This window comes from Strix uralensis, chromosome 3 (genome assembly GCF_047716275.1).
Source record: "Strix uralensis isolate ZFMK-TIS-50842 chromosome 3, bStrUra1, whole genome shotgun sequence".
Lineage (NCBI taxonomy): Eukaryota > Metazoa > Chordata > Aves > Strigiformes > Strigidae > Strix > Strix uralensis.
In genome coordinates, this window is record NC_133974.1 from 131,415,499 (window position 1) to 131,442,953 (window position 27,455).

Consider the following 27,455-nt stretch of genomic DNA (forward strand, 5'->3'; position numbering starts at 1 on the left):
GGTTGAACATGGCGGCGGGCGGCTGGGGCGGGCGGCGGCTCCTCTGCGCCGCGGCCGCTCTGCTGCTCTTCGTGGCCGTGCTGGTTCCCGCCGCTTCCTCCTCCTCCTCTTCTTCCTTCTCCTCCCCCCGGGCAGGCAGCCCCGGCGAGCCGCGGAGCCGCGTGCAAGTGCTGGGCGGCTCCAACTGGAGCCTGGTGTTGCAGGGCCAGTGGATGTTGGAGTTGTGAGTAACGGCCGCTGTGTGTCCCCTCTCCCCGCCTCAGGGGTAACGAGCCGGGGTGGGTGGGGGGGCCGGCGTCTCCCGCCTCAGCGCCTGCCCCGGGGAGCGGGCACGGCCCGTAACGCCTGTTCTGGTGCGGGGAGAGGGGGGCCGGGCGGTGCCGGCCTTCTCGACCCCTGAAGGGAAGAGCGGGAGCTCTCCCTCCCCCCGCCCGGGGAGGGGAGGACGGCCACAGAGGGACGCTTAATGCCGTTGATCCCTTCTAACACCGAGTGTTGTCGGCCCTGAGCCTGCAGGCACACGCTCGCCTTATATCGCGATCTGCTAAAAGTAGCTTTCCCTCAGGTTCTCGTCCTGCGCGGGCACAGCCCCTCGAGTGCCCCAAGGTTAAAGTGGGCGCGTGTCAGCGGTGACCCCACGGTAACGGCCAGCTGGGGAAGAGTGTCAGGCACTGCCCCTTGCACTGCTTACCCGACTGGGACTTTCCTTGGATTCTGTGCAAGCTAGGAAGGCTGAATTTGGTGGGCAATATTTTAGCAGGAGTAGTTTTCCAAAGTGGTAAGTGTTACATAACACCCTGGTACGCCCTCGCTTGCAGCCGCCTTGCTCTAGAGATCGTGGTGTTCAAGGAAGATGCATCAGATTTCATGAACTTTTCAGTGCTGCTGTTGCTTTCTCCTGGTGACAGCTAAAGAGCGGCTTGCCTATTGCTGGCTGGGGTTTTAAGTGCTTCTCATTAACTGTAGTGGTGTCACGGCGTTGCTTGTGACATGATACTATTCCTGAAATGCACGTGACGTTTTGTTCTTGGAGGCTTGCTCATCTGCTTGTATTTAGAAGGGGGAAAAGTAACTTGAGGGTTTTTTTAAGACAGCACTTACCAAAAGAAAGTAGTTTAAGTAGGGTGTATGCTCAAGTGATACCTGTGTGCTGTGCAGCTATGAAATAGGATTTTATTGCAACATGTGCTGTTCCTCTGTGGAAGTGCTTGAGCTGGAACAGTTTGAAACAGACTAGGTAGCCTCTGAAACGGACTAGGTTGCCCATCAACATCTGAACTTGTACTCCCTCATGAATACTTGCTCAGCTGCTTTAAGTTTTGTTTTAGTATTGAATTTGAATTACCTCCAGTCTCTTATTAGGGGGAGGGACTATCACTTTCCCTAGGGCTTTACGGCTCAGGATCCTACTGGACACCTGGTTTTAATCAGCAAATAGATGGGAACAATCCTGAAACAGCTGATTGAGAGAGACCTGGGGATATGCCCCCTGTTGTGGCTAAGGATTGAGGTTTGATTTTTGAGTTTCCTTTTTTCCCTTGTCATTTATTGTGTTCTAAAAGGTGGGGGAAGGGATGATCTTGAGGTGGGAGAAAATAAATTTATTTTTTAAATTGAAATTTTTCCACTTCCGACATCCTAGTCCTATGTGGAAGCTATTGTATGAAAGTTATTGATTCATATGTGAGTTCATATCTTAAGGAGGAAAAAAGTTATTTATGGTGATTCAAAGTTTTTATTTCTAAGAGAAAATATTTAAATAGTTAGTGGTGTATGCCCCTGAGGAAGAAAGAAGAGAGGAACTGACTGAAATTGGAAGTGGTTGGAATAGCAAATAGTTAAAATTCGTTGTGAGTCTTTACTCCACTTGAAACATTGCACTCTGGTTTGGAGTTGCAGGTAGCTGCCAATAGCAATGGTGGCAAAGTTAGCTTTAGTGCTAGCTGAATATGCTGCATTGCTGGAATTACACTTTTATTTTATATACAGTGTTTGATGTGTGAAAGATCCTTGGTTCTCCATGCTACTTCCTGTGGTACATTTCTAGTGCTTTCTGCTTTTCTCCTAACTGAGAAGGAACCTTTGTCTTTATCGAGGGTGCTAACTCAGTGCTGCTGTTCTTGAATTAGTGGGAGTTTGAGGTTCCCAGTTGTGTCTAAACAGGAGTTTGAGATCTAGTATTGATTTCTTATGATTCTTGCAGCTGTTTTCATGGTGATGGATTTCAGCTTCTACTGATTTTTATCTGGTTTAGAACTGGTGATCCGGACAGGAGTCCTGCATGTCAGTTCATTGATTCCTTCCATGCTGTTGGCAAGAACGCAGTATTGTTCATCAAACCCTCATTTGCTTGAAGAACTTCCTGTTTGTTTAGAAGACCTTTGTTTTCCAAGCAGTACTTTTTTTTTTTTTTAATGCAAATATTGTTATAGGATCTCAACGGTTGGACTAGATGATCTTCAAGGTCCTTTCCAACCTGGATGATTCTGTGATCTCTATGAAAAAAATATTTATTCTTGTTACCTGCTCTAGGTTACTGCCTTGGAGCCTTCTGCCCTGGTAGGAATGTGTACTACTACTTCTGTTTAATGTCAGGTTTTTCTATTTGTGAGAGTAGTATAGGCGAGTTACTGTATGTTACTACCTTTTTGTTGTTCTCAGGTGCACAAATAAAGAAAATGAAGTCAAAAATTACTTGTCTACAGGATTTATAGTGCAATAGGATTTTTCTTCCTTCATCCTTCCTAGCAGAAGTCTGTGTACTTGATTGACTAAATACTTGGTTATTCATAGCTGGCAAAATTGCAGGCGCTGGAAGCACTGCTGCATTTCATTGATAAAAATGTTCTGGGTAACTTTGTGTCTCTGAAAGACACTGCAACACTTTTGGCTTACTGTTACTATCGCAGCGCACAGATCCGGGCTGAAGTGCTGCGAGTGTGATGCTGGAACGAGCTGTTTTAAAAAAGGTTTCCTTATTGACTTATTTCTAGTCTGTGGCTGCAAGATAATGATTCGTTAATATGAAGAGTTTCCTTTTTGTCTTTATTCCTAACAGACACAATGTTAAAAATATAGAAAGTTAATTTCTGGTCTGTTTAAGAGTGCATTTTGCATTTGTAAACATAGCTTGTTCCAAGCTTGATTGATCTTAATTTAACAGCCTCTTCTTATTGAGATAGATTAAAACAAACACAAAACCCCACCAACAATAAACTTGTTGTCTTTATGCCTCTGGTTACAAATGACTATATTTCATATGCTCCTATTGCATCTACAGTCCTTGAGGTACTTGCCTGTTGGGAAAATCTATAGTTTAGTTCCCACACAGGTTGTTAAATGGTTTGTTCCCATTTGTTTTGGCACAGACTTAGTGCTTGTGTGTACTGGAAAAAGAATGTCTTGATTTTCACCTGGCTAGAATTAAAATAGAAAATTAAGAGAATAGTGTAAGTAATTAGTCATGTTTTCAAGACTTCTCATACCTATAGTATAGGCCCATACTTTAATTTCTCATTGTCATTTATCGTTAAACATTGTCCCACTGTCTAGTAGGCCGGATTATCACAAGGGTTCAGCCGTTCCACTAGCACTTTTGTCTGTAGTTTCAAGAGATTGGGCTAAAAATCTAGCTGAATGTTTTAGTATTTACATGGTTTTAAACAGTTGGCATAAAACACTTTGTTTCAATAAACTCCTGAATAATTCCATAAATTATTTAACAATTGCTGTAACTTAGATTGAGAGTTCAATAAGATTGCGAAGTTTCTGTCACTTGTAAGAGGATAGGCTGTTACTTGTTCTTGACTTGTAATATCCAGGTTATTCTTTGTCCTATTCTTCAAAAAAACCACAAAAAGGGGGAAATGAAAATCAAGTTACCAAAACTCTGGTTTAGTTCTGAAGCTTCTGTAGCCCTCCTGACTGAGTTCAGAGGAAGTGACCGAATTATCTATGGACTCTTATTTAATAACTGAATGTGCGTCAAATTACTGTGCTGAGCATTGGCTGAACAGAAGCTGAGAAAGTGTGAAACTGAAATATCCTTGGTAGCAGATGTTTTACTATTCTAGAAGGGGACAGAACCATGTAGAATGATGGAACTTAATCCGCTGAAGTTCTAGAAGATTTCACATAATTTTGGAATGACTGATTTGCGTTCTATTTTAAAAATAATTTCTCAATCTTTAAAAATAAAAGCGTGTGAATGGAAAGTTGTTGGGGTCTTTTTGGTTTTTTTTTAATTGCAGATGGTACTCATCCTTTTCCTGTTTTTGAAACTAGGGAGCGGAATAATTACGGTATACCCTGCTTTGCTTCTTGTCTTGTTCTTGGAAGTTTAAAATGTATTTCATTACTGAGCTGTAGAACAAGTGGAAAGTAGCACTTGAAATGTTATCTCAGAGAGTACAATTTCTTTGGCTTGTAGAGCATCACACCACAATGGTATGCAGTTACTTTTCCCCTTTATTCAGGTATTATTGGAAAAAGAGATGGATGTCAGGTTACTGAAGTAAATACAGCAGAATGGGAATTTGCAAGGTTGAGCTTGCACCCTGAAACAAAGTCCCCAAAGCAGTGTCTCAGTGTATTGTCACTTCAGTGGGCCCATCTGTGATCTAAGGCATTTGAGTGAAGCTTGTCAGGAGAATCCAGGGAAGAAACCTCCTCTGTTTGCTCTTTGAGGTAGCTGGTGCTTCAGCAATTTGTAAAAAAAAAAAAAAACAAAACCAAAACCAACGTGTTTAGCTTCTGTGGAGCAACAGTTTTTGTGTTGGGAAATCTTCCCTGTCTGTTTTGGAGGGGGTTTAGCACCCTGGAGGAAACTTCTTGTCAGCTTCCAGGGCATGTACTATTGTGATACAGGTCTTGGTAGATTACAGGGACTAACTTCTCTATCTTTGACTACCACCTGCTCACTTGAAAAGTAGACTAAAACCATGTAGTTGTTCTTCTGAAGCTTATCTTTTGTTGAAATTACAAAGTTGCATATCCTTCCTCAAGAACTATTTGTATTTAGAAACGAGAATGAATCAACTGATAGTCTTAAGGTAACAACCAAAGACATCAGGCACTGTCCTTTTTTTGTATGTTTATGAAGTCTGTAGCAATAAGGCAAAACTACTTAAAGTAATAATTTTTTCATTCCAGTATTGTTTCTACCATTCTATTAGGTACTGTCTCAGCATTTGCACCTCTAATTTTAATAGTACTCCCAATCTGAAATCCAGCAAATAGCTTGGTTTACTGTAAGCAGTACCTTTTATAAAAAGTTGTGTGTCTTGAATTGAGAAAAACTAGACTAAACGGGGAAACTTTCATCTCACCTATTTTGCTGTTTTCTCTTCAGGAAATCCTCTCAAGCCTGTATCTGTAAGCTGTTTCTCCTTTGTTCCTAGATTCTTGCAACTTTGTGAAATTGCCATCAGAGCAGAAGTGTAGAATGCTATTCGAGGTTACGTTTGTTCAACGCTGATAGTTACTGATAATGGTAGTGAAAAAACAGATAAAAGGAGGCAGTTAGATTCATTTGAAAATGAGTGAATTGGTGAATTCTCTAGCCAAGCAGTTACAAGAGGAGAGATTAGTGGCTTGGAGTTTGAAACTGTGTATCAGTAAATCTTAGTAAAGTCATTCTGTGTTTACTGATCAACTCTGTAGTGATATGGCTGAATGGCATGGTTGCTCAAACTGGTTTTAATTTAAGTTTTGTTTTGGTTTTTTTTTTTCTTTTTGTATTGCAGTCATCAGTGAAGTTGCTGATATTTGAAAGCCAAAGCTTGGTCTTTTGTTTTTTAGATCAGAGATAGACACAGACTTTGCTTTTGACTTTTTAAGAGCTTAAAATTTTGCTTTTGGATTGCTTTCTTGATGCCCTCTGAAAAAGCTTCAGATACTGTAATGGATGGGAGTAGGAACTGGAAAATGTCTGGCTGCTTTGAAATAGTGATTTTAATCCACTGAAGTCAATTGTTCTTGCAGTGGACCTGACCAGTAGATAGATGTTAGTTGCCTTATTTACGGAGGGTCGACAGTGCATGAGGATATTTCATTTGTGAAACTTTGTGCTATGTAAGAGGTCTGGCAATGCCACGGATGAGGTGTATTTTGAGAGATGTGTGTTACCTGCTTGCGGTGAATAACTTGGCAACGTGTAATTTATAGGTATGCGGTGTTTTCAGTCTGATCCTTAAATGTTGGAGATCGGTAAATTGCTTTTTAATCTGTAATGGGGTACTGAAAATTTTCTTTCCTTAACCAACTGCTGAACTCTTGATTTAAATTGAAGTGGACTTAGATTTTTTTTTTTTTTTTTGAATTGGAAAGACCTGAGTCCTGTTTCTTGGCACACTTGGAGGGCATAGGGCAACACGTTAACAGCTAAAGGTACACCCTGCGCAGAGGGAAAAGCTAGAGGAGTAACAGCCCAAAATTTGGTGGTGGTGTTGAGGATTATTTCCTGGTCTGTCTGTGGAGTATGGCAGAAGAAATTTGGCTACATCTGCTTTTTAAGTGACGAGGTCTTGGATATTATGACTTGATGAAAAGTAATGAAAACTGTGTTCACAGCACACATATGGATCTGCTTTCCTGCTCTGACAGACTTATTTTTTTTTTTTTCTGGAGAATGTAAGAATGGTAGTTGTGCTGTGACTCCTGTAGAAACAGAAATCAGCCGCAGTTCTAGAGGAGTCATTAGAAGCCTGCGTTGAAATAAAGTACCTCCTTAAGCTTCAGTTCTTCAGGGTGCAAAAAGTTTTTTGAAACTTTTAATAAAGGTGACCTGAGTATCTTACTCTTCTGTGTCTTACTGAAAGTGTAAGGGGAAGTATTTTAAGACTGAGAGGGAGGCACAATAAGGCTTTGGCAACAGAATGTTTTTTGATTTCCGGGAGGCACTCCTGAATTCCTTAGTGCTTCAAATGCTGCATAACATGCAGTCATTAAAGCTTCAGAAAAGTGAGGATGTTGAAGTAAACAGCAGTGATAACTCTTGCAAAACTCTGATGTCTATTGCAAGTTCTTTCTTGTATATGTGGGGACAGGGTGTTTCCTGGCTGGCAAAAACTGAATGTGTAATTTCAGGAATGTAAAGCAAATATTAAGCCTGATTTTAAATATTTTAATAAGCAAATATTTTAAGTCTGTGCCAGTGTTCAGCTTGAGTGGCTGGATCTTGTAGTATCATATGTGACTGCTGCCATCCCACATCCAATATTGGTAATAAAAACTTGGAAGCCAACAACTAAGGCTTTTTGTGAAGTTCATTGTTATGTTCTGTCACTGCAACACTGTGATATGAGTGTGTTTTAATGCTGCTTTAGGCTAAAGAAAATGTTTATAATCATATGAATGTTAGCCATGTGTGTTGAATATTCCACTTAATTTCATTTAGAAGAAAGGCTTATGAATGCAAAATGTAAACATAAATATTGATGTGGGCCAAATTTCTATTTCAAGATCACATAGTACCTTAAACAGGCCAAAGGGTATATTAATCTTCAAAATCTCGTGGCGTGAGTTTGACACATCTAGAGAGGCTGGATTTAGAAAACATTTTGACTTGTCTTTAATTTTAGAGCAACATCAGCGACGTTATCTGATGGATGAGTGCAGTTTCTTACCTACCAGTCAAACTACTGTAATAAAATACTCAAGTACAGTATCTGTCAAACTATTGTTAAAAGCCCTCTATAGGCCAGCACAATGGGAAACAACTCTGCATGCGAGACTTGTTTCCAGCATCTTTTTAAAAGATACTGAGGGGCTGATTCTTTGAAGGGTAAGATTTATGTATTGTTTTCAGATAGTTTCACGTGAAGTGCTGTTGATTCAAAAAACCACAGTAATAACGTTCATACTTAAAATCAAAAATTCCTAGTACGGTAAAATACAACACATATTTTTAAATTGTATCCTTTTAACTTCCAGTGACAAGATTTCCTTTTTTAAATACTTGGGTTTCAAAGCTACCATACAGGGTAAATTTGATTCTGCTGCTTCTGTGAGAAATTACCTGGTTTAGATTCAGTCTTATTTACATGAAACATCTGCATGTAGCTGGGGAGATCTCTGTCCTCAGCCACTAAGTAAGTATTCCTGACCAGAAGACAGCCAGAGAGTAGGGAGTGCCACTTTTAGGCCAGATAGTAGTTCTGGCAGACAAACTGAAGAAGTAAGGGATTCCTTGTAGAGGTTCCCAGTTAGAGTGTAGTGTTTATGTGGGCTATTAAGGATATTGGCCTTTGCCCATGAAGAAATCTGTTGTTAACAATGGATGAGGAGCATGGTAGCATATATGGAGTACTGTGAGAAGTGGTGTGTCTCTACACCCACTACTTCTGCTACTATATACATTTCCACCTCCCCCCACCCACCCAGTAAATTAAGTTAAGCCATGTCAGGGTCTCTTTTGATTTGTAAAAGGGTAAGTCTGTTCATGGGCAAGTGCCATGGCTCAGTTACATGCTGTACCTTGCTGTTCTGTGAGATATGACAGACCATTGCAACCTGCAAAAGTTTGACACAGACCTTGTCAACCAAGTTAGGGTAAAATGCATAAAGATGGCAAATAGGATTTTATCAGCATTTAAGTGTTACCTAATATTATTCTTTCATATTAGCTGTTTGCTCTCCATGTTGATATTATTAATAATAATGGCAAAATTGATTATTCCAATTGGTGGTATAGAAAACTCAGCTCTTGAACCATGCTTTCTTATTTTTCTTAAATTCTGAGAAAATACAAGACTTGAGAAGAACAGGCAATATGAGCAGTAGGAATTTTATGTGCACTCTTTTTAAATCTCTAAAGAGAGCGCTCACAAAAAGGTCATGCTTTGATGTATTGAGTAGTGGGCTAAGGCAAATGTAATTTCTGGAAGTTCTGAGGTGTGGAAAATCAATACAAAATGTTACATTGAAGTATACGGCTTCAGAGGACAGCCTGACTTCAGTAATTCAGATAGCTGCCATGGAAATGGATTTATTTCATATGTAATCATGAGTGGTGAGGGGTTTGGATATGAATTTCTCAAATCTGTGGAGATTTGCTTTGTTTTAATAACATGAGGACGAATGTAAGGATTGATACAAGACTACTTGATTATCTTATTCAGTAGACTTGATTAAGAAAAACTGCAGAGTTTTTTTCCTGTGTTATTGATGTGTTTGTATTTTCTCTGTACAGTAAACCAGTTTGAATGTCTATAAATGTAAGAATATTAAAATATTTAACCTGTTTTCCCCCTTTAGCTATGCTCCTTGGTGTCCAGCTTGTCAACAGATTGAATTGACATGGGAGAGCTTTGCAAAGGAAAGCGAACATCTAGATGTCACTGTGGGAAAGGTGGATGTCACTCAAGAACCAGGTATAGTATGAAATAGACTGTTTGAGTAAAAGGATTTATTCAGTCTAAGCACCACTTAGTGTCTGGGAGTGTGTGTTATTCTACTGGAGTACCTGGGATACCAGCCAAGTCAGAAAACAGGTTTCTAAATCAAAATAACGTTATCCACATTTTATTTCTCCTTATAGTTCATATCTGTGAGCCTAAGTTTATAAACTCAATTTGAAGGATTAAAGAATTGGGGGAGTGATCTGGCTTAACACTGTATTAAAAGGGGCTTATTCTCTATTTTAATCTACTTCACTGAAAGCTGTTGCCTGTCTAATTCCTCTCTCCTCCAAACTGTCTGCAGAAGAATCCAGTTCTGTAGCCTCCAGTTACTGAGAGTTTCAGGGTGTGGTAGCATTACCACAGTGTGAGACCGTTTTAGTAAGTTCTTAACTGTTTCCATGATGATGCTGGGTTATTGACTTGTTTAACTGTACTAGTGCTTTGAAGTATAGATGTTATTGTTTTCTGTTGGTGATGTGCATATGCAAATCTGTTTACAAAAAGAGTTTCCTAACTATCCACAGAAGCGTGAATACCATCTTATTTATTCCTTTAGTGACTCCCTTCAGAGTTCTGAACGTGTGTTTGTGTAAGCAGTACCAATATTGTTTAAACCTCTGCATCTCCTGGGAATGCTTCGTGTTTGTTTTGGCTTTGAGGGGATGAAAGATTTGATCAGCGGTATCAAAAGACTGACAAAGTTAGGAAGAGATGTTACTAGAATAAAAAGGCTAAGCTTTACTGATCTTTTTTTTTTCCTTATAAAGCATGTGGAAAATGTGTCTGTTTTGTTAATTGAAAATGTGCCAAACAAGTTAACAGTATTAAATTAACAGCAGGGAAATTACTTAAACTCTGGTCTCAGATACAGTGATTTAAGTTCACAAGAAAATGCCAGCTGTTCTAGACCTTGAGTAGGTTAATGTTTTCTTAAAAGTTTCAGGTATACAAAAACTCTTATGCCAAAAAGCTGCTGATGTGGGGCATTCCTTTAGTGCATGTATTAATCATTAACAGTTTATTAAACAGATGAGTTTGAATATTAAAACTTTTTTCATAGGTGTGAACCTAAAGCCAGCTTCTTCACACTAACAAAGTAATGGTTACTCTGGAGTTAAGGCTGCAAATGGGGAACCATTATAATCCTATCCTGTTATTTTCTCCTGATTAGACAGGGATTCTTTTGGTATAAATTTTTCTGACTGCTGAGTGATGCCAGATTCTTAAGACCTTCGATGTGACTTTTAACCAGAAGTTCCTTAAATATTTGAATTTCTAATGGCAAGAGTCTTGACCTCTGAGGATGTTTGACTTATGCAAGTCAAAGGACTGACCCAGAATGTTGAATTTGTACCAAAGCATGAGTAATAAACCTACAATATCCAGTTCAGCACAAAGCATGGAAACTGTAGCCACTTCTAAAACTAATGAATAGTCAACTGGAAAACAAAGATTTATTACGTATTTGACCTTTGGTGCTGATGTGATTTTGAAGGTATGTGAGCTCCTTTGGAATCTTTCCAAAGTTATTGAGGTATTTTTACTATAGGCTTATGCTTTAGCCTTTCAGTTGGTGTGATTAAGCGCTCTATCTCCTGTTCTTGCTTGCACGATGGTACCTTAATTAGCTTTGGTTATGTAACCCCTTCATCAAATTGGAAGTAGTCAAAATGTGTTAAATTCAGGGAAAACCACTAGATGAGTGCAGACTTGTGTAAAATTACACTTCCAAAACCTGCAGGAGAAAGTAGGTGTTCATGTTGCTTAATTACAGCACATGCCCAAAGAATAAATCCACCAGAGCCCTAATGGATTTACAGCATATTTCAGTGACTTGATGTACTAGTCTTAAAGTGTTTATTCTTTCCTTATCCTTTGTATTGAAACGTTCAGTATTTCAAGTAACGGGGATGCTTCTGGATCTCAAAGTTCTATGTATTTGTGGTGCCTTTAAGCTCCCAATCACAACATTTACCTGTGATTTATAATAAGACTTCTTGGGTCTTCTGTAGTCTTCTTTGAGTAGTAGTTTGATGAAAGCAGCTGTATTTTTAGATGGCATATTCTCTGTGTATTGGGGGTGTGTGTGTGTGTGTGCAAATACTGAAGTTTTTCCTGTTGTTGAATAGCTGTTGACTTCATAATGGATGTATGTCAGGTTTTGATTTCCAAAGACAGATGCTTAACTGTGTTTCAGGTTAAACTACTAGCCAGTTCAAGTTCGTATTAAACAGGCACCAAAACAATTTCGTGTCTGTTCTTAGCTTTTCGTAGCTGACTCGCATATGGTTTTACTGTTCTAAGGAGGTGCCTTAGATAAGCAATGAACCTTCAACTAGAGCTTTAGGGATGCTTAGATGCATTTTGGTAACAGATTTTATATTTTATAGATTTCATTGTTCATTCTGAGACTGTTGGTACTTGCTCTAGGGCAGGCTACTGGTAAGAGAGACTTAGACTAGCTATTTTGTTTTCTGTTTGCTTGACTAGCATTTGTAAGAAATACAAGTAAGATTTCAGAGAGTCTTTCAGTGTTCCCATGACTTTCTCTGCTCTTAAGCTGCTTATGTGTTTTATGGCTCTCCACCTAGTTTTTCTTGTGAAGCTGTGCTTTCTGCTTGATTAATTCTACTGTTACACTTGTGTGTTTGTTTACTTTATATCTTCCTGTGCTGGCACAGCTTTTAGCTGTTCTATAAAGTTTTCCACCACCCTGTCTCTCATAGCAATAAAGGCAGAAAGCTGAAAAGTTGAAATCAAGAAGACTTCCATTTTGGAACTTTAAAGATGCTTGCACTTGGTTTGATTGAAACATCTTCAAAAAAACCCCCAAACAACAAAAAAACCACACAATGCTTTTTTGCCTATTCCATAGGGAAATTCACACACGGAAAATTGTTACTACTGAAACTTTCAGAAATACCTGGCTTAGTTCAGTCTGACACATCTCTGTCTCCAAAGGCAGCAACTCTCTTGCTATAGTACTTTTCCATGGCTAGCTTCCTGATGCAGAAAGTTGTTTACTTTATTGAAGGCTGAATAAAGACTTGGTTCCCCAAAAGATTATCACAGAACTTCATAAAAGGAAAAATTGAATAACTGATTTGTATTCTTTGCACTGGTACTTTACATGAATGGCAATTGCTACTAGAGGAACGTAGCCGTTACTAATGGAGTTAGACTGCCTGTCTAGGGGTTGATAATCTCTGAAGTCTGCTGTATTTTTTTTCCAAAATGGACTGCATTAATAGCACATTTTTCATTTCTGCAGTCTTTTAAGTTGGATGTGTTGAATAGTAAATAATATTATGAAGCACTAAGGTGAGATCTTCCTCTCACTTGCAGGTTTTGTGATTGTCAGGAGGTGGTCGTGTCAAGTAGCCCTGACTTTCCTCAGATTTGGGAGCAGAGGGGAAAGAGCGATGTCTTCACCTGACAGCTTAGCTAGTTGAGTCATACAGACAGCCTGCTTATGAGATGTTTGGGAGTTTTTTGCTTCAGCACCAACTCGTTTGCGATGAAACCATACGCTGGGAGATCTTTGTTGGTGTACTTGGCACAGCAATGAAGCTGGAAGCACTTTGCACATATTACTCTGTAGCACTATGAAGTGCGAGGCTGGAGAACTTCAAACCCCTTTTCCCTCACAAGCTGCTTTTTGATGACTTGGATAATTTCTCTGTCCTATAAGTTGCACTATGTTGTCACTGTCTAGGGTGATACTTGTAAGAAGATTATTATGTATTTGCCAGTCAGTGAAACACTCGCTTTCAGTGTGGGGATCAATTCAAGTCAGCTTCTTGAAGGCCTACTTCAACCTTTCTTTGTCCTTTCTGTGGTCTTCCGTCTGATGCTCAAAATGCTGACATGACTCACCCTTCTGGATGGTGTAAAAAATTATTCTCATGGCTTAAATTTGCAATATTTTATGAAACATAGTGCTGAGACATCCCAAGCTTTATAATCAATCTGTTTGCATACCATTTGTACTTAACGAGAGAGGAATGATGTATGATAAGAACCTAGAAACATCCAAAACATTGAGCTTTCCTACAGGACATAAGAACAGACTGATTGTGCAGCGTACATGGATTATTTGGAGAAGCAAACAAGCAAATATGGAGGTTAATTTAGTTAATGACTTGAAGTACCTGAGATCTGAAATGTGCGGCTCTAAATCATTTAAAATCAGCTAGAGGATGAATTAAAATCAGGGGCCAGAGTTTGTAAGCCATTGTTGTCATTGCTATCGTTAGTGGCCCAGCTTTCTAGATGAAACAAAGGTTGTCTGGATGCGCAGACACAAGCACACAGCCTCCTAGAATGTGGGTGCATTTGTGTGGCTCTTCTGTCTCTTAGTTGGAGGTGCACGCTGCCAGTCTGGTCAAAAACTTAAGCAGTGTGCAAATATTGGTTAGTGAAATCCATGTAGAAATACTACCTTGTAGTAAGCTTTCTTCAAGGTAAGCATTTTTCCCTAATTTGCCAGCATTTATTTAGTATCTGTTACTGTTTGTAGCATTTCTGAAGACAAACTGTAAAGCTGTATTTACAAAACAGTGGTAAAAGCTCTGCAGTCTGCTGCTTTCTAGTCTACAAATACAGATCTGTAGATATTTATAGATAAGTCAGAATGCTGAGAAATTCCAGTTTAGCTTAACCGTTTGATGTGGTTTTTTCTTCCCTTTCCAGGCTTGAGTGGTCGTTTCTTTGTCACAACACTTCCCACAATTTACCAGTAAGTGCGTCATACTAGAAACAGTTGTCTGTTTCGGTATATTTTCTTTTTTTCCTGTCCGGTTTGAACAGTGGCATGGAAGATGTAATGAACACCTGGCTTATTTCACTTTTGTCAATATGTAAAACATTTCTTGGGAGCTCAGTGCACTAAATGAACATAAAGGATGTATTTTTAACTTGTGGTGGAAGGCTCTCCTCCAAACAGTTTTGTACCTAGATAAAAGCCATGCTTTTTCACTCTGGAAACGTCATTTGATAGCGCTTGTAAAAAATGATGCAAGAATTGGTATTGGCTTCTAGAAACCTGACCGTATGTGAGCAGACATACTTGACCTTAAGTAAGTGTCACTAAAATTTCTCATTTGAATAACTGACTGCATAGGTTGCAGATAAACCAGTACAGAAATTTTCCACTGTTTGTTGTACTGCTTCTCTTATTTACTAGAATCCCTCGTCTGTTGACTCAGTATCAATATGTAGCTGTTTACTCCCACCTGTCACTTGTTTTAAACTGTAACTTTGAAATGCAGGTAAAAATGAATGAATACTGATTTTTGGTTTAAGTTCAGGTTATTGTTTAGAGCTTTGATTGCACTGATATAGTACTCATCTGAGGCTTTTCTTTAGTTTAAGTGACTTTACTAATTTCCCCTGTTAAAAATGGATCAGGAAAGACATTTGCTGTATCTCTTCTCCAATAAAACGATGTCATCTTTTAAATATTGAACCCTATATTAAGTCATGGTATTGTGAGTCGAGCATATATACACACACACACATATACATAGATGCACACTTTTAATTCTGAGTTGTGTCTAAAAAATGGTTTGGTGGTTAACCTCATGTGCTTTGTGTTTGCTGTGATGCAAGTGAATATTTAAGAAAATTAGCAGTTTTAATAAATGGCAAAAGCTCATGCTGTTTAAACTGGCACCTTCCATCATGGATTACAGTTTCAAAACATATTGAAAATGATTAGGCGTTCAACTTTCTGAGCAAGTCAAATCTATTATGTATATGGGCTTTTTGGTTGTTTTTTTTTACCACAGATACGGTTTAAGGGGTGACTGTTAATGCATATTTCTGGTTTTTAGTGCAAACGATGGAGTATTTCGCAGATACCGAGGCTCACGGACATTGGAAGATCTTCAAGGTTATGTTTTGGAGAGAAAATGGGAAGCTGTGGAGCCTGTAGCAGGATGGAAGTCTCCATCTTCTATAATGTAACACTTTGTTTTTATTAACAAGAAACATGTTTTATAGCTCATTATTCATTAAGGGTGCTATGTTGACAACTTAGAGACCAAAGGCCTTTAATTCCCTAGACATGTAGGTTTTGCAGAAGCAATCTGTATTGACAACCTGCTTTTCAGTTTCTCACCTTTAAAAGCAGTTTATTTTTTGCACTTGCTTTTGTTCATGCCTACTGAGGCTTGTTTATATAATCTTTGAAAATATATAAAGAAAAATGTACAGCCACTGAGCATTATATAAGTGTCAGTGTCAATATCTGCTGAGTGCTGGAATCAAATGTGTGTTTCTACAGATTATTACTTCGTGACTTCTGGCCACTTGGGGCAAGGCAGCCTTTAGCTTTAAGGATTTCTTGTTTATTTGTTTACAAGGAAGTCTTGCATCCTCCTTTAAAATAGGAAATGGTGTAGTGCTTACACAATATATCACAGATCGTATTCAGAGCACTGAATTTACTTTGAAGTAGTGTAGAGTGTTTGCATGATATAAAGGATGAACCAAAGATGTGAATGACCTGCATTTCATTCTGGCTAAAGCTATTATGTGTAAGTTCATGTCAAAGATCCAGGGGGTGTCCTTACGTTTCATCTGAGAATGAGGAAGAGCTATATGATATTTAGTAAGGTGGAGAGGAGCTACAGGACTGGAATTGGTATTTCTTGATTACGCTCAGATGTCATCTTTAGAGGCACTGTTTCAGTGCTTTGCAATCAGCTGGCTTTAAATGAACATAGTACAGGGAAAATGTATTTATCTGATAATTACTAGGGACTGAATGGTATTGAAACTCTATAGATAGAATCTTTTTCTGGTTTCTGGGCAGTGTGCTGTGTATTTCAACTCCTGTCTGTCTGAGAACCTGTTCCTTCCTTTTCTTTGTTTTCTAGGATGCATGGTATGGCGGGGCTATTTCACTTCTCTGGATGGATCAGGGTAAGTAACTACGTGGTAGTGTTTTCCATACCCCTTTTTATGCTTAGAATAATAATCTGTTTAGAAGTCAAAACCTAACTGAATAGTTCTATTATCCTTTTACGAGAAATTTTCCTTACATCTACTGTACATTGGGTGTAGACTTTGCACTATAAATTTTGTAGACTATGCCAAAAATGGCAGTTTGATTGTAAAGATTATCATCAGTGCTGAAAAAACTTACTGTTCTTATCATCTTGGTATAGTTAAAATGTTCTATCACAGTGTGCTAACACGATAAAGTAGTTTTTTGAGAGCTGCTGCAAAAATAGTTGTAAACATAATTTAGTATCTACCAGGTTCTCTCACTTAACACGATTCCTAAAGATTATATCCAGGTTCATTTTCAGCATTGTAAGTCATGCTGGTTTGCAGTTCATTGACATCTGCTGTACTGTACAGGAGAAGAGAGGGTAATGGTTTTATTTTTTAGGAAGAATTTCTGCATCTGGATTTCAAACTGTCAACGCTTTTTATAGGAGCACAACAAATTTGGACAGTAGAGTAATTATCAGAAGTAAAGGAGAAATGCTTCATGTACTCTGCAATATGCTCTGAACTTTAAAATCTTTCAAGACACTTTCATTTGGGAGCTATCAAAGTTTTTCCTGTAGCATGCAAATGCTGAAAATTTTCAGACCTTTCAGTTCTGGTTAGGAAACGTGCTTCCTTAAAATCTTTGCAAGTATAGCCAAGATTGAAAGACTGTATTTGATTGTAGCAAAAGGTCTTAATGTTGTAACGTGCTACAAAAAATAAATGTAGTAGGGAGTTTGAACAGAGTTTGTATCACTTCCAGTAAGCCTCTAACTAACCCAGAATCAAACCAAACTTTGAGTTATTAGGTTTCCTGTGCAAGCTATCTTTGATTCTTTCTTTCACTGGGTACTTTAAGTTGTTCTAGCCTTCTGGTGTTTCTCTTCCATGGTTGCTGTGTAATGATGTTGCCTCTGTCTAGTTTCCTTCCTGAAAGATTAAATGCTCTGGGAAGGAACCTTCTCTAATTTGCTTTTTGCTTTGGTGAATATTTCAACTGTACATTTCCTCACTCTTCTTGCCGTGCTGTCCTTGCATATGCTTTAATAAATTTTGGAAGCTGTTCTAACATTTAAAAAAAACCCACGACCCTGGAATTTCAATATTTAAACTTTTGTAAATGTTGATTGTGGTTTGTTTTCTAATGGATACACTCTTGGAAGAGATCTAATGTCATAATTTACTTCCTACCAGACTATCTGACTTGATGTGATGCTTGGTTCAGTCAGTTGAATTTGTTGGTTTGAATAACAGGCTTCAGTTTCAAAGAAATCTTAATATTGTATTTAGATTATTCTCTTTACACTTATAAGTGAAATAATTTATTCGGTACCTGCTTAGAATGGGTGGCTCCTTTTGAGAGCTAAAGAGCTTGTGTAAGAACTAAATGGCTCAATTTTAGTTAATAAATTAATTGCCAAATTTAAGTATGTATTTGCATCTTGTGCAACTTTAAATGTCTACCATTCTGCTTCCCAGATGTAATTATGGGGATAAAGCTCTGCATGCAGTTGCATTTTTTTTCACTTGATGGTGTGCCTGTGAAGTGGATGTAAGAGGACGCTTGCTTTTAACCCGACTTGGTTACTTTTTTGGTTCTGAAATGTTTAAATTCTAAGTTATTGTAAATAATCAGCTTCATAGACTTCTGTTGGTGCTATGACTGTCACTATCAGGGATGCTGGCTCTATGGTCTCCTTCCTGTGACAGATTTCATAAGAATGAACATACAGCTTCATGCTGTGGGTTCATCTACAGTCTGTCTCTCACAGTTGCCACCTTCTTTCAGAGTAGAAAGATCAAGAATGTTGTGCTGAAGCTTCCTCATACGTTTATCTGCAGTGAGATTCCGTATGGCATCTCTAATGTTGAGTATCTTAGGAAGAAGGAATTGTGCATCCTTTGCTTAAAAAGGCTTTTAATGTGAACAACTCGGTAAAGAAAAACAAGGTTTAATGGTATCAAAACAGTTCTAGTATGACATTGAAGGATGACTAGGGCTTGAGGGGGAAGGCTTTAGTATAAATACTGTTAAATGGAAGGTCTTAATTAGCTATTAATTTATGTAATGGTGAAGGCAGTATAAATTATATGTGGTGTTAGGTATGAAGTTATTAAGTATCGTCTTCTCATTTCCAGCAAATTCATAGCTACCTCACTGGCACTCTTGGAATTCATGTTTGGATTTCTTACGCAATCTTCATTTTAGCTACCTTACTGATTGGCCTGTTCCTGGGTTTGGTAAGAAAGCACATTACTTTCTTTTTCTCAGTTACCTAGGACTTTTGCTTTGCATTAACTTGTGAAAAACAGAATAAATTTCACTCATAAAGATATACTGAAATACCTTATTTGAATGATGTATCTCTTCTCCCTGGTATCCAGTGATAGGAGACATGGGAACGGTTCAGAGCTGCGCCAGGGGAGGTTTAGACTGGACATTAGGAAGCATTTCTTTACCGAGAGGGTGGTCAAACACTGGAACAGGCTTTTTAGAGAGCTGGTCACTGCCCTGTGCCTGTCAGTGTTTAAGAGGCATTTGGACAGTGCCCTGAACAACATGCTTTAACTTGGTCAGCCCTGAACTGATCAGGAAGTTGGACTAGATGATCATTATAGATCCCTTCCAACTGAAACAGGCTATTCTGTTCTCTTCTATTAAAATCCTTAAGTATTCAGTACTGCAGATCCACTCTCTAGTGTTGTTACCTACTTCTGGTAAAGGTTAATACTGGTTCACTCAAGTAAGTTAACCTTTTTATGGAAAACGTGCTTTAATTTAGATTTTAGTCCGTCCACTAAACAAGCGATTTTTATATTGGCCTTTTGTATCTAAGACTTTTCTACTTAAGGATTGAATGTGTGTGGTCAGAATTGTGTAAAGACTCCCAACTTTCTAAAAACACAGACTTTATAGAGATTTTTATTAGCTGGAGTGGGATTGTATATGTGGGAGTTAGCAACATAAGTGTGCTGCTGCACTGTTACTCAAAATGAAAGGATGAAAATATTTTTTTTAAAGGCTTTGATTTGGGGGTTTAATTGATTTACTCTATTACAGAGCATAGCTTTGTGGTTACAGCTTGGTTTTAATAAAATCTGATCTCACTTCTTTTTCCCCCATGATCTTTTGATTTGAGTTCTCATTAGTAATTGAAAAAAAATCTGACCTCCCTTATTAGTAACCAGAACTGGTGTGTTCATATATCAATCTCCAAAACATCAGGAAGGTTATTCACACAAACCTGTTAGCTATGTATGTGAATGTTAAGCACCATATCCTGAGCTTTATGTTGCTTCATCAGTGGAAACAGTTCGAAGTTGCTTTACCTGTGGAGCTGGGATTATTTTCTCTCAGAATATTTGAATGATGTGGCTCTATGACCTCTTCAATATCAATATTAGATGAGAGACTGAGCTGGAAAAGGACATAAAGATGGGAGTAGAAGTTCTTTCAGACTAGTTGCTTGGTCCACAAGCATACTCTGCAATTGCAAAGACAGTTTAAAACAGTTATGCTGTTAACTGGTTTAACTAGCTGCTAAATTGCTATTCCATGTAGGAAGTGTAAAGGTTGTTTCTGGCACTTGGATCTCTGCCCTTCAGCCAAAATATTAGTGTTAGTGAAATAAAGAGAAAAAAATGCATGAGGGTGTGTCTCAGTAGTACAGGAAAGTGATTTCAAAGCAGCGTGTGTGTGTATTTAGGCAAAACCACATTTTTATACGTAGTATGTGTACAGAACTGGTATATATGAGCAAATGTCTTTCGTTGTACAATTTAAACAGCTGTATTTTTCTAGATGGTAGATTTTCATCACCAAATGAGTGCAAATCAAGTTAGTGTAACTAGGAGCAAATGAATATGATGATTGAAAAAAAAAAAAACTTCCCTCCTTCACTAAAAAAAAAAACAAACCTGAAAAAAAAAGTAAAGTTAATCACTCAGATTTTTCTAAAAAGCTTTTCAGTGATTGAAATGTACTTTTTTAAGATGGTATCATCTGTCTGTTCTTTCTTCTGCATTGCTCTTAGCACATGACAATGAGACACAAATAATCTTTTTTGCATTTTGATTGTATGTGTTCTACACTAGGCTGCTTTGAATAAGAAGAACAGAAAAACCTAAAAGACAAAATCAAGCACAAAAGGTGGAAGTTCACATTGTGTATTGGGGAGTCTGGGGTAGGAATTGAATAACATCCCAAAATACAGAAAATCTTGACCAAGAAACTTTAAATAAATAAAAATTCCTCAACTGTGTTCTGGGCCTTTCTTCTTAAGATGCAAGTCGTTTCAATACCGAATAAATTTGGGGAAGTAGTAGGCAGAAAATTTGGAGTAGAAAGCAGAGAATGTTGGTTGGTGTACACTGAGAATGCACTTTTTTCCATATATTTATTTAGCTCTTATCTCTGAGGAAGATAATACAATTTTTAAATTTTATTGTATGTCTATTTAAAAAGCATGAGTAGGAAAATACTTAATAGTGCAGGGGCTCCTGGGATGATTTGCTAATAAAATCCTTTTTTTCTTTTACATAGATACTGGTTTTGATTTCAGACTGCCTTTGCCCATCCAAGTCAAGATACAGAGCTGAAACACCTGGTAAGAATTCTTTAAGTGGGTGAGACACTGTAGATTTAAATGTAAACTTGTAGGAAGGAGGGAGGGAAATACAAGAACTTAGATGTGAACCAGTAATCCAGGTATTCATTTTAGTCCCACTGACAAAGATGGATGTGTTTGGCTCTAAAATATTGATAACAAAGCAGAAGGGAAAAAAAAAAAAACACACAACAAGAAATTTTTTCTAGCTTCCACAACTGTGAAGAGGCTAAATGCATTCAAAATGAGGAAGTCTTGAAGAAAGATAGTGGGGTTTGTGTATTTTATGCAGGTGCACAATCACTAAACCTGTTGCTTAACTATAGAAAGGAATTTGCTTTAGCAGGACACTTCCACATGCTAATATGCACTCTATATATTGCCTTAGGAGATGCAGTATTCTGAACCTGTAAAATTCTCTGTGTAACTTGATTGGGGAAAGGAGGAGATAGAGGGAATCAAATGAATCTGGGGATGGGGGAAGGTGTTGCATCTCCTTCAAACAAAAGAAGAAAACATACATCTTCCTGATCCTTAGTGAGAAGTCTTCTGAATAGTACTCTGCTCCCTATGAACATGAGAGGCAAAAACTTGCACACGAAATAAAGTATCTTGTCAGCACCAGATGTGTGTTAAGTTCCAGAACACCTTTTGGTACATTTGTGCTGTTAAGTGGAGTCAAAACTTAACTGTAATGAAAAATTTATTTTTAAGTTGGGTACATTTTTGTGTATTGGTTTGCTGTTGAAGATGAAGATGCATCTGTGACCCTTGCCAATAAGACTTTTGCCAGATCTAGAATTCATAAGTGTGCAAAATTACCATCTTCAAAATCTTAGTTGTTCCTCACTATCAAAAATAAAACGCACCTCTGCCTACTTGTGCAGTGTGCTATCCAGCTGGCTGGTTGACTCAACGGCAGCTGTTACCCGACAGAGCTTACCGGTATCATACCACTTCCCAATGATTTGTTTGATACTTGACTCCTTGAAAAGGTAGAATTATAATTGGTCTGTCTTTAGTTTGTAACTTGGTGGAACAAAATGAAAGCTATCTGTGCCTGATATGCAAGAAAAACAAATGAAAATGGAGGAGAAATACTACAGAAGATTTATTTGAAATAATTGAAAAATAAGGAAAATACAGTCCCCTACAAGTTTTCAATAATAATGTTCGTGAATATTGCAGAATACTTATGTGGTGATGTAACTGTAGAAGACATTGTTCTGAGATTCAATCTAACTTCAGTATTTGAAACTCTTCCTTTGTTTAGAAGAAGCAATTACAAAGGATAACGTGGAGAATGCAGCATTAGAAGAACCAGAGGAGGCTGCAGACCTTTCCGCAGATGATGTGGAGGAGACTGCAGGCGTAAAAGATCTCTCGGATGGAGAAGATGCAGCAAATTCAAGTGTTGATGACTCAGAGGAGGATTTACCACTTGGAAAGGAATCAGGGGAAGAAGAAATTGAAGACTTAAGTGAACGGCCTGTAGCTGATTCAGAGACTGAAAGCTCAGTAAGACAGCGTAAAAGTCAGGTGGCTGATAATGGACTATAGCTTTTCTCGGTGGTGTAGCTTATACACTTGGACCAAAGAAGTATCAGACCCTGGGTCTGAAACTGAAGCTTACACTTGATTTGTCATTTGTGTTTACACAAAACCTCTGTTCTGTCAGCAGGCTTTTCTTTTTTTTTTTTAAGCTAATACTTGCTTAGTTTGTTTTATAAGCACGTACGCTGTGTGTTGTATAACTTTAGCCATGACAATCAAAATAAGTGTATCTTATCTGTTTGAAGTCTTTTAAGAGAAAAGGGGTGTAACAGTCCCAGTTCACCAGCTGTAAAACGGTCATCTGTGCTTGTCTTCCTTTAAGTATCGACCTAAGCAAGATCAGGACTTTTAACTCTTTATAGTATCTTGGCAGGACTGTGACTTTTCTGTCTAAACATTTGTGGTTTCCAAATGCCACAGAAGCACCGGATAAGTGATGCAGTAGTGAAAGAAGGCACCTTACTAGTCTTCTATTAAAATGTTATGTATGATGGGTTTATTTCTATCACTTTCAACTGAAGCACCTTTCTCTTTCATTCTTATTAATGTTTGTTTTGAAAGTTTAGGATACAGCACACCCCCAGATTTTTCAGTTTTTGGTAATTCGGAGGCATGCTGCACAGCTCAAGCTTGTCAGCTGAGTTTTTTGACCCAAGGAGTTTGAGTAATTGAAAACCTCAGGCCAAGAAAGAGTGGCAGCTAGATGTTTTAAAATAAGTTTGAACTTTTAAAAGGTTTAAAGGAAATTATTTTGGTCAGGGGGGATTTTTGCCAAAGCATGACTTCTTTTTTTTCCCCACTTCAGGAGATTGTAGCAAGAAGTATTCACTTTGCAGTCAGTAAGTTATATATTTCTTGCCAATACAGGCTTGTCATATGCAGTGCAGTTCTGCCATTTCCAACTCAGAATGCTTTTGGCAGAACTCAAACTGCTTTAGTAATATTAACTGAAGAGGCACGTAAGGTTTTACCTTTGATTGCTTTCCTACTTTTTGTCACTGGAATTGGCACGTTAGGAAAAGAGGGGCATGGGTGGGTAGTGGGGAGAAGCTTTTGGTTTTTGCTACTTATGTCAAGATAAACGTGTGTCTGTTGAACTGTGTAAAGTGAAAATTACATGCCAGGTAGGCAGCGTTAGGTGTGGTTAGAAGACTTAAGTCCTTAAAGGTTATCGTTATTTCCCTCCTTTGACTTGGTTAATATATAAGGATTTTTTTTTGGTAAGGAATACCTACAGGGAGATCCTGTGTGTTCCTGTTCTGTTGACGTGTGTTCATGTGCATAAGATGTGTCTTAATCTTGATTTTTATATATATATATTGCATAAACCTTGCTAACATGCATGAATTTCATCTTGTTCCTCAAGAATAAAGAGTAATCAGAGATGAAGTCATCTCTCATTAGAAGAGACAAGTTGCAAGTGCAAAATGCTGGTTTCCTTTGAGACTGAGATTAATAGGGCCAATTTGCGTTGAAAGTTGTTTGGTTTTTTTTTGTTAAATGCTCATAAAGAGCATATTTACTAAGAAAGCTTAACTTTTTCCTGTCAGTGTCCTGTTGCATATTGTGTCTTGGAAGTGTATGGTAGAAACTTTGCATTTGTCTGTTACAGCTGTGTAAAGAACAAAATTACACTGCATATATTGAATATTAATTTTCTTAAGGAACGTTCTCAGTCTGGAGCTTGAATTTCATATAGTGGACACATGTAAATATGCTTCCACGTATGCGAAAGCATGCAGTTGATAATATATATATTGCACTATAATGAGAACAGTTTGTCTTGTGTTAATTGGGCATTGTCCCACGTAAATGAGCAATTTAGAAGCTTACAGACAGCAGAACTCAGTAACAGTTGAGGTACGTAGCAGCTTTTTTAAAAAACAAAACCCAAACCACCCCAAACTCAAGCTAAGCTTTTGGTTGAAAAAATTAAGAAAACTTTTCGGCCACTGTAGTTCTGAGGGAAGAACTGTGCACCTAAAAGCTCAGAGTACAGATTTGTTGTTTCCGTGATGTATTTGCTTTTTTCATTATCTGTGCATCAGGACCTCATAAAAGTCTAAAAGAAAAACAAAAATTTAACCATATTTCATGAGAGAGGCAGGAGTCAGTGTGTATATTCAGGTACATGAACTTGGATAAGGGTAAGAATAGGCATATCCCCTCAGTCATGGATCCAAAACTACCAGACACTGAAAAATATGTGGGGCTGTGTCCAGCACAGATTGAGGGCAGTGATGACTTTGGTTGTGTACCAAAGAGGATATTTTTTACTCTGTACAGGGTCTTGTGATGCTCAGTGTGTAGGAAGGAGCACGTTGGTATTAAATTCTGATTCAATTTCTATTCACTTTTGTACTATTGCAGAGCCAGTCTTCTAATATCCTCTTCAGCTGTTTAAAGAGGTTTTAACTTTCAAAGATACAGAACATCCTTACACCTCACAGTGTTGTCTTGTATGCTGTTGGGACTATGAAGCATTAAAAAGTCAAGTGTACCGCTTTTCAGTGCTCAAGAGGAGGTATTTGGGCTTTCTGAATGTTTAGGCAAATAAGGCGTTCTCACAAGAGGTGGATTTCAGTATGGTCTTTGAATTTAAAAACAAACAAAACCACACTTTGTCCTACAGAATACGTGGTTTATGAGATGCTGTGAGAAATGTCAGAAGCTCTTTTGTGTGGTGATTCTCTGAAGTCTCTGCTTACGTTTCCTCAGTTTTTGTATGTCACCTGTTAAATGCAGATTATTTAAAATGAAGATATTAGGTCTATGATGATGCAGAATACTTAACTGTAGGATCGCTGTCTGATGAGCAGGGATTAAGTAAGCAGGCACCAAGTGACCGCAGCTCATCTCTTCATAGATCTGTCTTGTGAATCTGGAAATGAGCTATACGAGGCTTTTAAGGTTTCTTGAACATAATGTGTATGTCATTGCTCCTGTGTTTTCATTAATAAAGTAGGGAATAATAGTGCTAACTTGGGTTTGACTGTATTTGACATGTATTGGAATATCTTGTTACAAAGAACACTAAATTGTGATAAGGACTTTAGGAAAAAAGGTGCTATGCAACCATTGATATCTCCAACTTAGTTTTACATTTGTAGGAAAAATATCATAGTGTGATACTGGAGATACTCAACTCTGAGTAATGTTTATGCAGCAAACAACAAGTAGCAAACACTGTAAAGGCTAAATATGTGTTTAACAGAAAGATCACTAGCTATGCAGTAGAAGTGTAATGTTACTCTACTTCCCAGAATCAGGTTTTTTCCTACTAAAACACATTTTAATTGAATTATGCAAGTATAGTCCTAATTAGACTATTACAATAGTATTAAACTTGGTGTGTTTCCAAAAAAAAAAAGTCATTATCAACCTTTGGTGCAATCTGAGTGTTCTCTCTGTTCTGTTGTGATTAATTTTAAAAGATGGAACTTGTTCTTGCAACCTCAGTATAGACAAAATGTCCTTGGAGAAGCTGCTGCTAACACTGTTCAAAATGTTTTGATTAAGGATAGGGCTGTAAGACTTGTAAACTAGAGCTGTATGTCAAAAATGACTTAAGATTTTTTTTTTGAGAACCAATTTAAATTTCAAATGGGATGCATGCTACTCTGAAAACCAGTCCCTGATGGATCTGAACATGAATGCTTAAAAGCAAGTCATTCAGAAAATGCGCTGGGTTACTTTTTAAAGAGGCTAGAAATACATACAGCCTTTCAAAACTACTGTCCTTGAGATTTGTGTGAAACTTGTATGCGCGTCTTGGAATACTCTGTATGTGCTGCACCCGTGTTGGGCAGCACTTATGTGGGCTTTCTTCATGGAGATGTTATACAGGATTGTCTTTTATATGAAAGTGTTGCAAATTTATACTATGGCTATTTTTACTTAAATTCCATATAAATTTTGTATTTATTATCATCTTGTAGCTAGTTTTCATTTTCTCAGTGTGCAGATGGCTCATCTGTGTAGTTAACAAAAGATTTTTTTTTTAATACCAATCTTCCAGTTAATAAGAGGTGGTGATTTGTGAAGATTCCTTAAACTCTTTAAAACTAGCCTGTACATAAATGACTTGCTTCCTTCTTACATGAGTGAAAAAACACTTGGAAGAAGCATACCTAGATTGAGAGTTCCCTGTAGGTGCTCTGGGCTGAGCAGTGTGCTCTCAAAGGTGTAAAATGAAGCTGCGGCTCAAAAAGTGTAACTCTGAACCCTTGAGGGCTTTACCTCTGTACCTTTATGTTAGGTTAGTTCCCCCCCCTCCCCGCCCCTCTCCTGAGAAATCCACTAATTCTGCAGATCATGTGCTGGCTCTCTGGGATTTGGAGGACAGCAGCATATTTCTCCCTACTGATGGCCCAGGTGGTCAAGAAGGCCAGTGGTGTCCTGACTTGTATCAGCAATAGCGTGGCCAGCAGGGACAGGGAAGGGATCTTACCCCTGTACTCAGCACTGGTGAGGCTGCTCCTCGATTACCGGGTTCAGTTTTGGGCCCCTCACTACAAAAAGGTCATTGAATGACTCGAGCGTGTCCAGAGAAGGGCAACGGAGCTGGTGCAGGGTCTGGAGCACAGGTCTGATGGGGAGCGGCTGAGGGAACTGGGGGGGTTTAGTCTGGAGAAGAGGAGGCTGAGGGGAGACCTCATCGCCCTCTACAACTACCTGAAAGGAGGGTGCAGAGAGGGGGAATGAGTCTCTTGAACCAAGTAACAAGCGATAGGGCAAGAGGTAATGGCCTCAAGTTGCACCAGGGAAGGTTTAGACTGGCTCTTAGGAAGTATTTCTTTCCAGAAGGGGTTGTTGGGCGTTGGAATGGGCTGCCCAGGGCGGGGGTGGAGTCCCCATCCCTGGAGGGGTTTAAGAGTCGGGTTGACCCAGC

General features: G+C 38.4%; 1 protein-coding gene across 1 annotated transcript; it reads left to right on the plus strand.

Annotated features, from left to right (window-relative positions):
- Positions 1 to 26,494, plus strand: TMX4 (thioredoxin related transmembrane protein 4). The gene is made up of 8 exons (XM_074864431.1): positions 1 to 223; positions 9,256 to 9,371; positions 14,094 to 14,139; positions 15,236 to 15,364; positions 16,283 to 16,328; positions 18,543 to 18,644; positions 20,947 to 21,010; positions 22,284 to 26,494. The coding sequence occupies exons 1-8, from the start codon at positions 9 to 11 to the stop codon at positions 22,568 to 22,570; spliced, it is 1,005 nt and encodes a 334-aa protein (XP_074720532.1). The 5' UTR covers positions 1 to 8; the 3' UTR covers positions 22,571 to 26,494.
- The last annotated feature ends 961 nt before the right edge of the window (positions 26,495 to 27,455 follow it).